At 35.7% G+C, this 19,727-nt stretch overlaps 1 protein-coding gene across 1 annotated transcript in view; it reads left to right on the top strand.

Annotated features, from left to right (window-relative positions):
* Positions 1-19,727, top strand: part of Hsl (hormone-sensitive lipase) — a 107,131-nt gene that overhangs the window by 64,009 nt on the left and 23,395 nt on the right. Inside the window, exons 6-7 of the mRNA XM_090406596.1 lie at positions 5,228-5,446; positions 18,965-19,662. Coding sequence (XP_090262722.1) covers positions 5,228-5,446; positions 18,965-19,662 — 917 coding nt within the window. The remainder of the gene's footprint in view (positions 1-5,227; positions 5,447-18,964; positions 19,663-19,727) is intronic.

The following is a 19,727-nucleotide window of genomic DNA, read 5'->3' as shown; positions in this document are numbered from 1 at the left end:
ATGGCATAATGTACTACTCAGCTTAACAAAAACTGTAGCTTATCCTGAACCAACTTTGGTCAATTTTCATAAGACCCAAAATTCACAGAGCTGAGGTTATGATGGAAGTTATGCACCTTGGATGAAGAATGAAGTATGTTTGCAATATCTCAATACAATATTAGCTATCATGTTAATAATTCTATATTAGCATTAGTTTTTGTTTTAGGAATCATTCTACTCCTATATGTTTCAATTTGGTAAATATTCCTGACGAAATGCACATAGTGTACAAAACTGGTAGAATAGAAAAAAAGTCTGTCATCATGCTTGATCTTATTTGGTATGACCAACCCCAGAAGTTTTGTCTTTATCTAATTCATTTTTAAAACTACAATTGACTCTTCATATAGAAAACACTACTATAATAAATTCACTCAATGTAATGAGTTACTTAAGTTCCTCGAGTCCCATAGGTACAATACTATGATAAAAGAAATTCATATAGCAAACTATATCTGGGGAAAATAACATCTGGATTACTATGCTCAGGTCTGGTTACCTGCATTTCTTTGGGATGAGAAAGTGGTAGAGAGGATCCAGAGGTGAGTGAACAAGATGATGAGTGGTCTGTAGAAGCCCCTTATGAGGATAGATTGAGGGTTGGTAGGTTTCAAAAGTTAGTTGATAGGTGAAAAAGTGGGGATACGATAGAAAGAAACATTTAAGTTACTTAAAGGATTTTATAGGATTAATAGAGAGGAAATATTTCATCAGTTGGCTAGAGAAGGCAAGACAAGAAGTCATCCCTGGCAATTGGGTAATAGCATGGTAAGCAAGGGTGTGAGTACTGTCTGATAATGGATTCATGGAGAGATATGGATATTGTGTAGGTAGTTAGATTGTTATGATGAGTCTTTGAACTCCATAGAGGTACCTGTACAATAATAATAACAATAACAGACTATTTCTGTGCTTCATTATGAATTCATATAATGAGTCAGTTGCATCTAAATTATCATCTGCCTTTGCTGAAAGTATTACACATGTTCTCTACTGACTAAAAAAAAATTATGTTCTGACTTTTTTCTATTGTTAGTTTCTCAGATATGGTCTGGGTCTGTCTAGCTCAATACAATCTGTCTGCTATGTAATTTATATGATCTATCAGAAGGTAATTTTTTTTTGTACTTGATTTATCTTCTGTGACTTCCTTCAATTCTCTGAGCATCCATTACAAATCTCATCTCATCTTCATCTTCCTTATACCCTCTTTTACCTTGCGGTGTCGAGGGTCCATTGATCATCGGACCTCACTCCGTGTACAGGATAAGGTGGTCAGCCTTATGCCCCGGTGTATCCTATGGCCTGTAGTGTTGAGTTCTCAAGGCCAGTTTGCCTGCTTTGTGGGATGAAAAACCCCAGAATAAACTGGGGAATAAACCCTGCTGTCCACGCCCAAGACTGGCTAACTTGGCTATGGCTGAGGAAGATCCTTCAGCTCCTCACGTCACCGACGGAAATCGAACCTAGGACACTCCTTCCCCAGGCATATGGTTGCGAAGTGCATAGCCACTAGGCTAACCGCACGGACCATTACAAATCTGCTAACCAGAATTGAATTGAGAGCGATTATCTAATATTGATCTGACCACTAACTTATACTTGCTATCACTTCTTTCTTCCTACATATAGGTTCTTTTAATTGAGTATCTGAGTTTTAATAGTTTCCTTTCCAATGTGATTCCTGAATCAAAATATTCAAATTGTTATATTCAATTTACATCCATCAATCTAACTTCTTACTAAATTGCATATACTGAATTTTTTCATATTGAGTTCTAATCTGTACTTCCCTGTCAATGTTTTGAAGCGTTTAAGAAATCATCCTGAAGAATTAAGTCATTTAAGAGCCTTGCAGTTTGTTATCAGGAGAGAGAGATAGAGATTGTATATCTGATATTTTGAGTCCTATGTTTTTAATAGTGTATATCTCAAACAAAATCCACCCTAAAACTTAAACATGGGTTTAGATCTTAAGCCAGTGTTGTCTACATATCTTCAACAATATTTCCTATCTATCTGCTAATCAGTTGCATAAGGAACATAAATGACACATTAGATATAATAACTATGGTCAAGCTGATCTTTCTGATCATGCCCTGAATTACATAGAATTGAGTGGAAAAGCCTGTTGTTTACATCGCACCAAAACATGGTATGAACGTAAATTTAAGGAGGCCTGTGAGATTCTTATCAATCACTTTAATCTTAACAATAATGACAGTCTAAAAATTCCAAGCATATGGAAGACACATATTCTACCCACTTAACCTTTCTCCCTAAGAATTAATTATAAATAGGACTGTAGATAATCCAGGATCCTAAATCTAATAACAATTGTCATGTTAAATTAGGACATCATTTTTACTGTAACAAAACTATCTATATGAAAGAATGTTTCTCTGATGTTGTCTTAAATAGAATATAGTTTTGATGTAGTTATTTTATTTCATTTATTTATTGTAATTTTATTTTCACTAGAGATCAGGCCAGTAGAATAATCATTGATCAAATCATTCTCTTCAGCATACTATATGAAATGTAATTTAGCCTGTCTCTGTATATATATATGTGTATGCTACAGATGATGACCTTAATATGAAGGATGAAACATTGGGAAATTAAAATAGTTATTTATAACACTGTTGTAGAGTCCATAATTTGTATAAAATGAATACATTCCCTACACTTCTCTGAACTCCCCTAACTAAACCCTGGTTCTCTAAAAGATGTGCCAAGGCTGAACAAATGAAAATCCAAGAAAAGCTGGAAACTTACAGCCTGCTCAAATGGCAGCCAAGCCTTTTGGTCTGTTGCCAAAACAATTGGTCTTAACTTTTGCCCAAAACTGTTCCTACCCTTATATCCAGACGGCTCTATTGCATCCTCACTGACAGAAAAAAGCCATTTCCTAGCTTCACACATTGCCTCCAATGCACGAATAACTGACAACGGTAAATGCTCCCAACCATTCCAGCTGCCCAATATACAATGCACCTTATATTTTTTTATCAGAAAGAGATCAGAAAACTATTGTCTAAATTAGACACATAAAAAAAAGTCCCCTGGCCCTGATGGCATTCCTCCAGTTGTCCTGAAGATTTTTGCACTAGAACTGACTCCTATCCTATGCTGCCTGTACATACTCTCTTATTCTACTGGTGTCTATCCCACAGCCTGGTAAGTGGCCTATATTTAACCCACTCCCAAGAAGGGCGACAAATCACTGCCATCTAACTATTGCCCTATCTCACTCACCTCAGTCCTATCTAAAGTAATGGAAAAAAACCATTAATTCCTATCTCCTATACTACCTTGAAGGCACCCAGCTAATAAATGACCATCAGTATGGATTCCATCACTGCTAACAACAAGAGATCGTCTCACATCGCCCATCTCTGGACAAATGCCATGGAGTTTGGTGAATCTCAAGTGGTTGCACTTGATATCGCCAAAGCTTTAGACGATGTCTAGCACAAATTTCTTACTAAGCAAACTTCCATCATTTGGACTGTTTCAGGACTTCTGCAGTTGGATTACCAGCTTTCTGTTTGGTTGCACACTGTGTGATGGTAGATAGTTCCTTATCCTCTCACCATCCAACTAATTGCTGGTGTTCCACAAGGTTCTGTTCTCTCACCAACCCTCTTTCTTCTGTATATCAATGACCTACTTCAGTTGAAGTAGGTCATTGATATACAATGCAATACGAAGTTTTGCAGATGACAGTACATTGCACTTTTCCTTTCATTTGATAGACCTTATTCTACACAACTCACTTCAACCTACAGAACATCAACCACCACTGCCCTTGATTCTGATATGCAAGCCATCCTCCAGTAGTGCTCAGATAATCTCATGAACTACAATGCAAGTAAAACCTAGTTCTGTCTTATTTCTCACAAAAAAGAATCAATTTCTCCCAATATTATTTTTTATGACACTCAAATTTCCAGACAAGATGAGATTTCTCTTCTTGGAAATTAACTTGACATTAAGCCTCTCCTGGCATAAACACATTGTGCAACTGTTGCATCTTCAGCTTCTAATAAACTAGGATTTCTCTTTTGCTCAAGATGTTACTTCACCTCTGAACAGCTATTAACCTTATACAAATCATAAATCTGTTCTGTGAATACTGCTCTCACATTGGAGTGAAGCTCCTAAGAGCTCCCTCAAAATGCTTGACTAAATACAGAGGAGAGCAGTTAGATTGATAAACGATCCATTTCTTATCAATTCCCCCCCCCCCCCCAACTTTTGCACAGATGTTTGGATTCTGTAACGTGTGTATTCTATAAATATTTCCATGGCAAATGTTCATCTGAAATAGCATCAATAATTCCCCCACTCAGTACAAAGCCCATTGGAACACGTGCAGCTGCCACCCAACCTTTGTCATGTGCCACCCAACATCCCTTCACAGTACACCTTGGAATCCTTTTCCTTCATCCCTGCTACTGCTATGCTGTGGAACATCTTCATCCTGATACGCTAACCACTCGGCCAACCATGCCGGCATTGAAGAAGGTAAAGAATTTGGATTAGATATAAATGCAAAAAAAGACCAAATTTATGAAATCATAAAATTTCTCTGAATCATAAAAACTACCTAATATGCCATAAAGACAAATAGGCACTATATATTCTCTTCCTCCTGGCAATTAAATAAAATAAATTACTTCCCATGACTCTCAAATAACCGAATGTTCTGACACTTTCGAACCTGAATCAAACTTCCTGATGCTCTTGATCCAATGTGTTGGCATAGATAAATTGTTTTACAAAACAATTTATCATTGTCAGTGTATCTTTTGTCATTGACTCTTGCTTGCACTTTGGATGTTGATGTCCTGTTTCAATCTGTACATGCTTCCTTGTATTGTTGATCTTTCTGTTATTTGCATTTGTGCTATTGTTCCATCATTTAATTGTTTCATCAGTTGATCTTGTGCAGAAGATATTTATGAAATAATAGTGAATTCCACCAGTTAATTAAAAAAATTTTTTTATATAAGTAATGCATTCATGTAAAACAGTTATGCATTGTTACTAGGAAGTTTTATCCATAACTTTTTCATAGTTTTCTATGATGTGTGAATATCTATATAACTTGTTTACTGATAGTGAGACTTAACTATAGTATTCTACAACATATGTACAGGTGACATTTTATTGTTTATAGGTTGGACAGGAGAACGCATATGTCTTATTGGGGATAGTGCTGGAGGAAACTTAATAATGGCAACTACTCTGAAAACTATTGAATTGGGAATACGTCCTCCAGATGCCATATATTGTTTATATACACCGTTAATTCTTGATATGGTTCCCTCACCATCACGCCTTCTTACTGTGTTGGATCCACTTTTGCCTTTGGGCTTCATGTTAAGTTGCCTTGATGGTATGTATATTTAAAGCTACATTTATTTAGAAGTTTTTTTTATGCTGCCATTTTATAATTTACAAATACTTGTAAATAATGTTTTGTGCACCATTTGAATATTGTTTTCTAAAATTGTTTATTCTATAATTACTATTTATTCTATAATCAGAAAAATAACAATTTGATGTTCAATAAAAAAGAGAAATTCATATGGCAGAACTTTGCTAAACACGAACATTTCTTATTTTATTCTTTCATTGAGAATTTAATTTCCTTGTTCTACTTAGATGGTTAGAATTTTCTTGATAATATAATACAAAAAAAAAAAAAAAAAAGTAGGCTGTTGAGGATTTTCTGCAACTGTGGACTGTGTAGTCCAGGGGTCTTCAACCTTTCAGACAGTGTGGGCCGCATTAAAAATTTCAATGAAGCCTGCGAGCCACTAAGCTATACTGTGGTATTTAGAATTGTAAGATGCTTTCCAGATTCAGAGGAACGCTGTGCATTTGATACTTTACATAAAATCCTATAAAAATAAACAAACTCAGCTTTATGAGCCTAAGCAGGAGTCGGGTTCATGATAAGTAAATACAATCAATACTTGAAAAAAAGATAATTTAATGAAGAAAACATTCATTTTTTATGTCAATGGGAAACTTGGCAATGCTTTCCCTTGACCAGCTTGTCGATGTTGGAAGTTGCTATGCGCAGAGTATTCTCGAGATGTTGGTCCATAATCTGAGTTCTTGTCTTGGACCTCACATGTTTCATTCTGGGGAAGAACTGCTCGCATAAGTATGTGCTTCCTAGCAAAGTGCACATCTTCAAAGCATGCTGGACAAGATTAGGGAATGCATCCTGAGAAATGTAGTCTTTGTGAAATGTAAGCATGGGCAAATTGAATAATTTTTCTCTCAAAGAAGAGTTGTTTTGGAATTCAAGCAGCTCCATTTGTATTGAGCCTGGCATTTTGGCAGCATTGACACTGAATGGCATTGAAAATAAGACTGTTGGTTACGAAAATCATTAAATCTCGCTTCACAACACGACTAATTTTGGACTATCCTGCTTTTAATTTTATCTCCACTGTTGCATCATTTCTTAATTTTGAATTTATTCAATTATAGCTTTCACCCACTGTTGTAGTTTTACTTCTATTACTGTTTTAAGAAGTTGGCCTTCCATCCTGTCAATGAGTTCCTCCATAGCACAGTTGGAAGAACAATGGTATGTTGTGTCCTTCGGTTGGAAAAGGCCTAAGTTCAATTCTTGTTGTGATGAGAAGAATATTTATATATTGGTTTTTTCAGTTGAAGGTGAGTTATCAGATCTCATATGGAGGTAGCAGGGCAGAGCCTTTTCACCTGGAAGCTTAGGTTTTTCATCCTGACAAATCGGCCTTCAGAACACATTCAATTTACAGACAAAAAATACTAGTGGTGGTGGTAGGTAGTGATGGCATTGGCATAAATGATGGTAGTGGCGGTTAGATGTAGTTGGTGGATTAATTGATGGAATTGGAGAGTTGTAGAGTAGGTGCCCTCTCTCGATAAGTCTTTAGACTCCTTGGAGGTGTCACAAAATAATAATAATAATACGTCCAAAGTATTTCCATCATTATTGATCATTAGTCAATATCTAATTCATGCTACAAAACACCAATCTCCATTATTGCTTTGGTAGGAGGAGAGGGCTGGATAATGAGGAACACCTAGTGAGTAGAGTGCATTCTGGAACCAGTAATGAATGAAACATGTTTGTGATGTTGGCATTGGAATAAGATAGTCATGGGGAGTAGTTGAGTCTGGGGTGTGGGGTAAAGGGTTGTCAAGGGTAGTAGATGGGAGCATGTGTGAAGTCACAGATGAAGGATGTCATGGATATGACATTATAGACCGTGCTTATTTATGAATGCCAGGAATATCAGAAATAAGGAGAATGAAATTGTTGCATTGATTGAGTTTATAAAAATAGTAATTATTATTATTATTACACCCTCCATGGAGTCGACAGACTCATCATGGGAGGTTCATTCAACTGACAACATATTTATCATTTAGAATCTTAAAATCCTTAACACTCCTTGCGTTAACAACACATTCTGGTAATGCATTCCATTCACTGACAATTCTCCATGTAAAAAATCTACTCCTCACACTTTATTCATATTCATATGAAAGTAGTTGGAATAAGTGAAACATACATGACAGTAATAGAAGTGGAAGGTATGATGGTTTTTTCTGAGGATAGGAAGAGCAACAGGGGAGGAGAATTATATTGACACAAGATACAGATACAGGTGGAAAATAGTAGCAAGGGTTTTGAAACAGCATAGTGTAAAGTGGAGGTTGATTAGTATGACGTTTAGTTGGATATTGCTGTAGGCCAAGGAAGGTGAAGACAGAGATAAATATATAGGCAAATTAGCTTAGTGAGCAAGAGAAGAGTGATCATTATGGATTATTTTAATTATAGTAATATTGATTAAAATGAAGTGACAGTCAGATGATGTGATTGTGAATGGAGTGTCTAATCTTCATCCATTTGGTGAGGGTGACTGTAGGTTATCACTTGAGTTGCAGCCAATGATGTGAGCAACTTCTCTGATGAAAGATTATGTGGAACTGTAAAGATTATGAAAAATTTAACAGACAAATTGGAGGTATAGAATGGAAAAGGAGTTAGGTGGAAAGAAAAGTGCTGCTTGAGTATTGATCAAAAGATTTAACAGCAGCAGCAGTTATGAGTATATTTAGGCTGACCATACATACTGTTTTGAATGGGACAGTACCATTTTTTTCATATTTCCTGGCCATCCTGTTGTTTTAACGAAAATGTCAGTTTTGTCCAGTTTTTAATGAAAACTTGAAATACACCTTAATATTGGTCAATCATAAATTACACAGGCCTGCAAAATTCGAGTCATGAAAAGTTGTCTGCAAACTATTAACTGTTTCTGATTTATTTTTGACTGCTGATTTCAAATATCTCTTTCATATTTCTCTATCACATAAGGATTTTTCACAAAACGGACCTCAATATTATAGTCAAATAGCTTTAAAATGCATTATATTAAATAAAATAACAGTATTTAAAATTTTCTGTATTGGAAAGAGTTTTTTAAATTAAAGATTAATCTTTAGTACATACTTCATATTTCTTTTTCCTTCAAAGCTTCTTTTTGAACTTTTTCTGTGACATTCTTTCCCGGGTCGTCTCTGTACAACATTCAGCAATAGTCTGCCATCATGTTGACATTCCACCTGCCCTGATACCTTCTTTCCATCTCTTTGATGTCTTGGTAGAATCGCTCTCCTTGCTCTTCACTGACAGTTCCCAGATTCTCAGGAAAGTAGTCTAAATGAGAGTTCAGAAAGTGCACTTTTATGCTCATGGAGCATCCCAAATCCTTGAATTTCTGTAGCATGTCTTCCACAATCATTTTATAGTTGGGATCCTTGTAATTTCCTAAAAATTTGGTCACCACCTCTTTCAAAGCTTTCCACTCTTCATTTTTAACAGTTGCCATTTTTTCTTCAAACAGTTTATCCTTTAAGTTTTCTGATGCCCAGACCAATTTTAAAAAAAAAAAGAAAAAAAAGCCTTCTTTCAATTTTGCTGTAGATAATCCTGGAAATTTTGCACAGATGTATTTAAAACACTCTCCTTCTTTTGACAAATTGCTTCATCAATCCCAGCTTTATGTGAAGCGGGAATGAAAGGATTTTTTCCTGAGCAACCAAAGTTTCATTTAACACATTTTTACTTCCAGGTTCTAATGTGACTCTTTCTGGCCATTCCTTCTTGATTCAATGTTGCTCTCGATCTCGGGTATCCCACTCATACAAAAAAGCACGGGTATTTGGTGTATCCTCTTTGTTGTCCCAAAATCATAGATATGACTTTAAGATCACCGCAAGCTATCCATCCATGATCATTGTACTTAAGTTTGCTGAGAATGAAGGCTAAATTTTCATATCGTTCTTTCAAATGCATGGAATGTGCTACTGGTACTGAAGCATACTTATTGTAATTATGGAGAAGCACAGCTTTGAGGCTTCTTTTTGAGGAATCGACGACTTCATATTTTACTTTGAATTTGGTTATCAGTACAGGAATATCACTACAGTAAACTAAATCACCTTCCTCTGAAAAGTAAGAAAGAAAATCTCTTTTTCTATATCTAAACCATAAGAAAGAAGTGCCAGGGACTAACAAATTCTTTTCATTTAGTCTCGAGACCCATTTGGGTCTTCCTAAGATTCCTTAGGAAGACCCAAATTTCTAACCAAGTTATAAATCGGTCTGTGAAAAAAAGTTCAGGTGGGGTCACTATCTTTATATTCATCATCATTGAAATCTTCAACTTCTTTGTTTGAATTGCTGCTGAGTGGTTCTTCTAAAATTTGTGGAGGTGTTGGCATGGGTATTTCAGGGCCATGTTACACTGGGCATATTAAAGATGGTAAATTAGGATAGGAAATATCTTTTTTTATTTTTCACATTAAAACCTCGAACATTCAAAGAATAGAAGTAAGTGATTGGTATGGTTGTGGGGTTCCTGCCATACCATGGGAATTCTGAAATGGAAAGATTTTTGTTTTCCCTTCAACCACCTAAGTTCTACACAAATGGATGGAACATACTATATGTGGCACCCATGACTTATCTAAGTCACCAAGTTTCATCTCCCAAAATAATAGTACACTTTTTTCATGAAATCTAATGTTTCTTCGTTGTTTTTTTTTACCACTAACTCCCTGCATATGTAGCAAAAAACGTTAGGTGAATTTTTGCAACCTCTTGAAGCCATTACAAACACCACTTAAAACACAGTTAAATGAATGACATCAACACTATTACACTAGAGAATGTATCTGTGACAAGAGGAAAGTAATCTGTTATCTCGGCGAATCAGATTCAAAGTAGCCACCTGCACTTTTATCTGCATTCCTCCCTCCCTCTCCTATGTTAAGAATGAGAAGGTTCATGGAAATTTCTTTATTTACCATAAAAAGGCATTTCAGAAAGCACTTATACAACTAATTAGCGGTAAACAAAGGAGAATGAAAATAAATACCAATGTGCTGAATTTAAATCCAAATACTACTAATAAAAACGATAAAATTAGAAATTGGGTAAAATTGGTGGGTGATGGAATTTTTTACTATTTTTTTCTGAACTCAGCACCTAAAAATCTGTAAGAATCAATTATTACTTCTCAGACAACTTTTCCATTGCAGGCCTGCGATTCATAACCTATAATTGTATATCAATATCATGGATACCAGTAATTTGTATAACCATGGAGTCACATTGTTCATTATTAAATATCGATATCTGCAGTTACTTATTCAGAGAAAATAAAAAAAAAATGTACATGTTGGCAACACTTGCATGTCTCAGACACAGGATCTGTTAAGGTTTGGCATTAGTTTTTGTTTTGCCTATATGCTAAAAGGTGGCTTTGTTATTCAATGCTGGTGGTTTAAATTTCATATGTTTTGAAGCTTTAAGTCTATCTTTGCAATGTTCTGTTATGTACAGTATGTGATCAAAGGAGAAATCTAGATTTAGTGTTGAGACAATTAGAGCTACCTTAGTTATAAGACAAAATTGTGTCACAAGTGTGATGTTTCATGATAAGGTGTTGAAAGACCGAAATTTGCTGCATATGATCACTTCATCGGAGAAATATTCATGGTACGATTGTGGTGAAATACAGTCCCCCCCCCCTCTGTCTACCTAAATATTTGTATGGGTTCTGTCACTGAAGAATAATGGTAAGCTGAATATGATGTTTATCTAACTATTGCCTATTAAATTATTTAAGGAATTTACAATGTATACTGGAATATTAATTAAAAGATACTTGAATAAATACTTCCTGTATTTTGGCAATGTCACATTGCCATCTTCAGTGGGAACATACAACTATGACATATGCATGCAGGCACTACAAAAGCAAATGAGGCAGAAGAGAGAAACTACTGTTGTTCCTAGAGTCGTAATGGTGCCCCCTAGCGGGCTAAATTGTGTTGTCTTGGCTGTTGGGCTGATGTTCTCGTGATACAAGCTTTCCAAATTTGGGGCAGTCTCATGCACCCAAATTTGTTGAGGTTTGGAAAGTTTTTTTAGAGCTGAGGCTGATTCTATGAACAATCTTTCGTATTTAAACTTGCTGTGGTGTATTAACGTGGCTTTCTTCCAATGTATTCTGTGGCGGGTATCCAGAGCATGGTCTGCAAGCCCAGAGTGGCTGTACTGGTGAAACTGGATGTAGTCTTTATGTTCTGAAATCCTGACATTTGCTGTCTTGCCTGTTTGGCCAAAGTAGGACAATTTACAGCTGCAAGGGACCTGGTATATCCCAGGTAGGTCAAGGAGAAGTGGTTGGTCTTTGGTGGAGCAGATAAGGGATGCCAATTTTTTATATGGTTTGTAACAAGAAGTTAGGTCATATTTTTTTAAGATTTTGGTTATTTTTTCCCAAGGTGCCCTTTATATAGGGAATGGTGATGAATTTAGTGTAATATTTGTTATGAAAGGGGGGAGTGGTTGTGGTTATCTAGTTTTAATTTTTTTTTTGGATTTTTTGAGGGTTGTAACCATTGGCTAAGAAAGTATTAAGGATGTGGTTTAGTTCAGTGGTTAGGGCGTTGTCATCTGAACAGATTAATTTTGTCCTGTTATATAGTGTTTTTATAACCCATATTGTTGTGAGGTGGGGGGAATTGCTGGTGAATGCATCTGCCTGTATTTGTGGGTTTTCTGTAAACAGAGAATATCAAGGATCCATCAGGCTAGCGAGTGATTAGTGTCTAGATAAGAGAGACCGTTGTTTTCCTCTTTTTCCAAGGTGAACTGTATTCTGGGGGTGTGTGTTAAGGAGGAGTAGAGTGTATCTGAGCCATGTGGCCAAATAGCGAACACATCATCAATGTAGCGAAGCCAAACAATGGGTTTTTGCAGGGCAGAGTTTAAGGCTTTCTCTTCAAAAGTCTCCATAAAGAAGTTGGCCAGGGGTGGGGAGAGTGGTGAACCCATGGCTGCCCCCTCTATCTGTTTGTAGAATTTTTCTTGCCAAACAAAATAGCCTGAGTTCATTGTGAACTGAAATAGGGCTGAGATATCGGGAGGAAATTTAGCTTAGATGAGCTCTAAGGATTCCTCGAGTGGGACATTTGTGAATCGGGAGGAGACGTCAATACTGACCATTATGTCAGTGTTGGAGTGAGAGGTATTCTATACTGGCTTTGAAGTGGGCTGAGTTTTTTATGTGTGATGGTGTGTTGCCAGTATATTGTATGTGAGCGCTTTGGCTAAATGTTTGGCTAATTTATGTGTGGGGAATCAATGGTATGCTCTATGGGACGTAATGGCACATTTTGTTTATGTATTTTTGGAAGTCCATATATTTGGGAGGGGGGGGGTCTAGAGTTAAAAGGTTTTAGTTCGTTCATAACTTCCACAGGCCAAGAAGTTTGTGAAGCTAGCATGGATTTATAACCACGCTAGCTTCGCCCTACTTTGAGAAAAAATTGCCACTATGCATGTTCTCCTAGCTGACGAAAACAAAGCTATCTGGCACTAGAGGAGGAGCTTTCCGACACACTGAACGCCGATATTTGGACCATTCTCTATGACGTCTCGTGCGCTTCGGCAGCAAAAGAATTTGAAAAGATACGAAGTTTGCACATCAAAATATTTGAAAACTTGAAAAAGGACTCTACCTCTGAACCGCAACATCTCAACACTGTAGTCAACCTTTCTTTCGTTACTCTGAAGCCTGAGGCACTCGATGTACTGACACATGGCCAAAATTTCGCCATATCTCCAAAGAAAATACCGGCTGAAGAAATAATGATTCAAATAGAACGTGGTATCCACAACCTTCCAAACCATATCGCCAACAATATCAGACTGGATGTAGCTGGTGTTCTCACTAAAGCAAGACCACCAAAAACCAACATATCCAAAGATGAATATAAAGCTCTACAAGAAATGAAGAAAAACAAAGAAATAGTAATCGCCAAAGTGGATAAGGGAAATGCCACTGTGGTTCTCAACCAAACGGACTATACAGGTAAGCTTAATGCTTCATTGTTAGATCAGGCTACTTACCTCCCTATTGAGTATAATCCCACCAGCTCCCAAATTAGAACACTAGAGAACGCTCCTTAAGAAGGTCACTTCTTGGCCTGTGGAAGTTACCAACATACTAAAACCTTTTAACTCTAGACCCCCCCGAATATATGGACTTCCAAAAATACATAAACAAAATTTGCCATTATGTCCCATAGTGGATGCCATTGATTACCCCCACATATAAATTAGCCAAACATTTAGCCAAAGCACTCGCACACTATACTGGTAACATGCCATCCCACATAAAAAAAAAAAAAAAAAAAACCACCCCTGGCCAACTTTTTTATGGAGACTTTTGAAGAGAAAGCCTTAAACTCTGCCCCACAAAAACCCACTGTTTGGTTTCGCTACATTGATGATGTTCATTATTTGGCCACATGACTCAGATCCACTCCACTCCTTCTTAACACACTTAAACAACCAACACCCCAGAATCCAGCTCACCTTGGAAAAGGAGGAAAACAACGGTCTCTCTTTCCTAGACACTCTAATCACTCGCCAGCCTGATGGATCCTTGGTATTCTTTGTTTACAGAACACCCACCTGTACAGGCAGATACATTCACCAGCAATCCCCCCCCTCACAACAATATGGGGTTATAAAAACACTATATAACAGGGCAAAATTCATCTGTTCAGATGACAATGCCCTAACCACTGAACTAATCCACATCTTTGATACTTTCTTAGCCAATGACGACAACCCCCAAAAAATCCAAAAAAAAAAAAAAATTAAAACCAGATAATCACAACCCCCCCCCCCCCTCATAACAAAGATTACACTAAATCCATCACCATTCCCTATATCCGGGGCACCTCGAAAAAAATAACCAAACTCTTAAAAAAATATGACCTAACTTCTTGTTACAAACCATATAAAAAAATTGGCATCCCTTATCCGCTCCGCCAAAGACCAACCACTTCCCCTAGACCTACCTGGGTATACCAGGTCCCTTACAGCTGTAAACTGTCCTACTTTGGCCAAACAGGCAGGACAGCAAATGTCAGGATTTCAGAACATAAAGACTACATCTGGTTTCACCAGTACAGCCACTCTGGGCTTTGCAGACCATGCTCTGGATACCCGCCACAGAATATGTTGGAAGAAAGCCACGTTAATACACCACAGCAAGTTTAAATATGAAAGATTGTTCATGGAATCAGCCTCCGCTCTAAAAAAAACTTTCCAAACCTCGACAAATTTGGGTGCATGAGACTGCTCCAAATTTGGGAAGCTTGCATCACGAGAACATCAGCCCAACAGCCAAGACATCCCAATTTATCCTGCTAGGGGGCACCATTACGACTCTAGGAACAACAGTAGTTTCTATCTTCTGCTTCATTTGCTTTTTGTAGTGCATGTGTCATAGTTGTAAGTTCCCATTGAAGATGGCAATGTGACATTGCTGAAATATAGGAAGTATTTATTCAAGTTTCTTTTAATTAATATTCCAGTATATGTTGTAAATTCCTTAAATAATTTAATAGTCAGATGTTTATGTAATAAAACTTTTTTATCATCTTACTTTTTCATGAATACAAAATATTGCATAACCCCCCATCCCATTTTTGTCTAAAGCAGTGTTTCCCAATGTGGGAGCAATTAGAAAATGATATTGCATTCGTCACCTTATCACCGATATACTCAAAAAACTCACCATTGTCGGCAATACATTGTCGATGTTGCAATCCTGACTTTCCGAGAAAAAAAGCTGACATCACTAGTACAGCAGTCAACATAAATACAGTATCAAGAAGAAATCTCAGAAAAGCAAAATGATGAGTCTATTAGAAATTTATTTAATATAAAAGGAACAATGGCATGGCCTTCTGACGAGACAGAAACAAAATAACAAAATTCAACTAGTTTTGCAAAAAAAAATACCATTGCCTTCCCATTGTCATATTTAGTTGAATGTGGCTTTAGTACTGTAAATGACTTGCTACTGAAAAAAAGAAATGATCTGGATATCACAAACCATGGGGATTTGAGATTGAAAATGACTAAATTAGTACCTCAAATAAAAACTCTTTGCAGCAAACATCAAGCTCAAGGATCGCATTAACTTGGATTTTATTTTTCCGAGTTCAGTTTGATTTATGTTTTATAATATACAAAGTGTAATATAAAATTTATATTCATTGAAGAAAGTCAAATTAAAAACAGTTTTACCTATGTTCCTTTTTTATTTAAAGTACATATTTATATTATACTTTTTCAGAACTTGGCTGACTATTATGCTGGGGGGGGGGGGCATCAAAATCTTTGAGGAGTTGAGGTAGGGCATGATCCAAAAAACATTGGGAAACACTGGTTCTAAAGGAAATATGGTCAACCTGAGTATATTTCAAAGTTGAATAAGGTAAAATGGATGAAGAGATTAAGCATGCAATCTGGAAAATAATTTATGCAGGCAGCATAAGATGCCCCCACATTGGGAAACACTGCTTCTTTAGACAAAAATGGGATGGGGGTTATTACATAAACATCTGACTATTAAATTATTTAAGGAATTTACAATGTGTACTGGATCGGTTACATGAGGAATTCAAAGTGTATGCCACAGGAAAGTGACTCTTAGCACAGCAAAAATGTAGTAATCTGATGTATAGGAATATAAGATATGATAATTATGTAATAATCCATTTTATATTATTCATTATATATTTTTATTAGTATCAAGGGAATCTTCTTATGGGAAATAATTTTTGTTCATTTCACAAATTGCAGAATTAACCTAAGTTTAATTATTCATTTTTTATATTTTTAATATTAATTATATATTTTTTATTTATTTTAAATCGTGTTAGTTATTTTTACTAGAATCTTAATATAATTAGACCATGATGGTCTATATCATGTATGCACAGTTCACACATCATTGCTGAATATACTGCAGAAGATGTATGTAAGATGTGAGAAGATGTATATGAGTAATTAAATAAACTTGATATTTGATAAGGCAGTAGAGCTTGACAACATATCACTGCATGTCTTGAAGGAGTGCTTTAACATGTCTTTCAACAGGCCAAGTCCCATTGGAGTGAAAAAGGATAAAATTGTTCTACTTCATAATGGGAAAGATGAGATTAAAGCTACAAATTATATGCCACTTTGTATGTCTGGGGTTGTGGTTTTAAGGCGTGTTGTTGGAGAGGACTATTTTTTTAGAATTGGGCAGATACTGTATTTACTCAAATATAACTCGCCCTTGTGTATATCTCGCACCCCTAATTTTACTTTATGAAAAACAAAATTAAGAAGTTTCGGATACACCTCGCACATGAAAAGTTTCAAACTTTAAGAAATAGATAGTGAATGTTATTATGAAAGTTTCAGATATTTTGGAATTCGGTTGAATAGAATCAGCATTTCATCTCAACAATCGTCAGCTTGCCTTTGTTGTTGAGTCCTGCAATCTTTTGCTAATACTGCATCAATCATATGTGAGACTGGTAGTAGCAAAAGCAAATAGTAGATTCTTGGTAAGTCATACCCATTTTCATTTTTTTTAATTCATGGTGATCTTATGATTCCTAAATGATAAAAGGACAAGCAATAAAAACTATTTGTTTTAATTACAGAAGCATTGATGTTAAAGGTTCAAATATGTTGCATGATGGTGAGTGGCTGATCGCATAAATAATGTGAGCAATTATGAATTATAACAAATGCTGAGAATTTAATTATAAATGTCATTTTTTCAATTATAAAATATTTTTTTAACTTTCATTTTGGGGAAAAAAGTGAGAGTTATATTCAAGTAAATATAGTAATACTAGTATTCTCTTATGGTGGTCAGCATTGGTTATCTTAAGGGAAGGTCATATTTTAGCAATCTGCTTATGTACTACAGCATACTGTCAAATTCACTGTATGAGAGAGAGAGAGAGAGAGAGAGATGTATATACAGTGTGGTATACTTGGATCTTTCGAAGGCTTTTTGATTTCAACATAACAGTTAACTAAATCAGAATGGATGGAACTGGATCCAAGACTAGTGAGTTGGATAAGTGATTTACTGTCAGGTATAAATGGGCTATATGGGGGGAGTGGTATCCCAAAAGAGGAAAGTCACTAACAGCATGTATCAAGTATCTGTTTTAGGACCATTATTGCATAACTTGTGTCTTCATGATATCGAGACAGGCTGTACTGCAGATGTACAGTTGTTTGCAGATGATGCATAGTTGAGTGTCTAGAATGTGGTACATGAAGACAGATTGAGGGAATGCAATTTGCAAAACCTTGTGAATAGAAGGAAAAAGAAAATTGTAACCAGATTAATGTGGAGATTTTTTTTTTTAGGATAGAGGCTGTTCCCCCCCCCCCCCCCCCCCAAAAAAAAAGAGTGTTACAAGTAGAATGCATTGCCTTTTGAGTGAGTGCAGAACCTGTGAATGGGTTTAAGGTTAGCTATTTTTATTTCAGAGTGTGGACTTCTCATGCTTTCTTTTGACTTGGAGATTTGATGTTAATAATAGGCACATAATAAATAGTAATCTGATGGAACTCCATCAACTTATCTCTAATCCAGAAAATTTTAATAATAAGGTGTGACACCTTTTGGCAACTGGCATATGGAAATATGACTTCTCCATTACTTCCAACTTAGTATCACCATCTCTGGGTCTGGCTCCCACTGATGAGACCTTAATAAAGTCGAAACCGGTCTGGATAGTGACCCTTCCCTTAATGCATAGCATTATACATGTCCACAAGGAGATGTGCTTTGCATTATGGGATACTAAGGCAAGTGATGAGAATTTATAACACCTTTGTCACGAGTTGCCCCAGTCCTGAAAATACTTCAGGTGCAAACTTTGTTTACTTACACTTGGATAAAGGATTAAACCAAATATATAATTGGTAAATTATATATTTGGCATTAGTATTTTATACTAATATTTTTTACTACTCTTTCATTCAGTTGTTGGAAATCAGTTTTCTGATTGAGCAGATTATTTAGTTAGAAAGTGCTATTCCAAAAGTCACTTAATATATCAGCCCATTCAGGGACTGAAAACTTGAATTTCTGATTATTTGAGGACTAAATTAATGTACTGTATTAAACCTGTGTCCAGTATTAACCATGCCTGCCATATTAATCTAATGTCATCTCTTTCTACTGTCTTAATACTTTCAGAACTATAACACTTTTGGGTTTGTTGTGGATGTTGGTCTTATTTTTTTATTATTTTAAATAGTATTTTATTTATGTGATTTGGTGATTTCTTCAGTAATTTCCATCCTTCTTATTTTAAAGAGTTCTTCAGTTAAGGATTAGTTGCTTTCTTTAATTTTGAAATTCCTAACTTTAGAATACTTACTTTAATACTATTTGTTTTTTAAAATGATTATATATATATATTCTTTTTACTTTTTCAGCATATGTTGGTAATTATGATATCAAAGAAAATGAATACACACTTGAAGAGCCAGAAGAGAAGCCAGATAAAACAAGAAGGAAATCTACTATTTCTGAAATTTTGGATAATAGTGTGCTAATCTTGAAAGAATTTGAAAATTTAGATATAGAAGGTAATACAGAACAATTTGGGTCATCAGAATCATGTGTTACACTGCCAGCTGATGAAACATTGAGTGAAATTCATTCTGAAGTTAGTGATTATGTAAAAATTGATAACTCAGATGAACAAGTGAAAGATATAGCTGAACTTTCCAATGAGTATGTGTCAAATTTTTTGAATAAATATGTGCCATTTTCTCAAAAGTATGAAGCCATGATTTCAGAACTTACAGATAAAGATGAAAATATATTTTTTGACTTGCCACTGGATTTATCATTTGCTTTACAAAGAAAATTTTGTCGCACATCACGAAAGTGTGTCAGTAGTATGAGAGATGTAATAACTCATAATTGCATCTATAAATATCTGTGTCCTTTCTTTCTGCCAGACCCAGAAAAACCGCTTGGAGGTTTAAAAGAAATTCCAGTTCAAGAAGCAACACAAACTTTAGCTAAAAAGTTTCAGAATATTAAAATTAATAGCAAGAGTCCTTTTTTGTCACCTTACTTAGCTTCAGACCAGATGTTAGAGAAAATGCCTCCTGTGTATATGTTGGTATGTATATTTATTTATTATAAAAGTTTTAATTACAGAAAAATAGGTGAAATTGATATTTACAA

Source organism: Typopeltis vanoorti, chromosome 16 (assembly GCF_054136105.1).
Source record: "Typopeltis vanoorti isolate ZY-2024b chromosome 16, IOZ_Tvanoo_1.0, whole genome shotgun sequence".
In the NCBI taxonomy this organism is placed as follows: Eukaryota; Metazoa; Arthropoda; class Arachnida; order Uropygi; family Thelyphonidae; genus Typopeltis; species Typopeltis vanoorti.
Note: the sequence above shows the minus strand (reverse complement) of the source record. Positions and strands in the feature narration are given on the sequence as shown.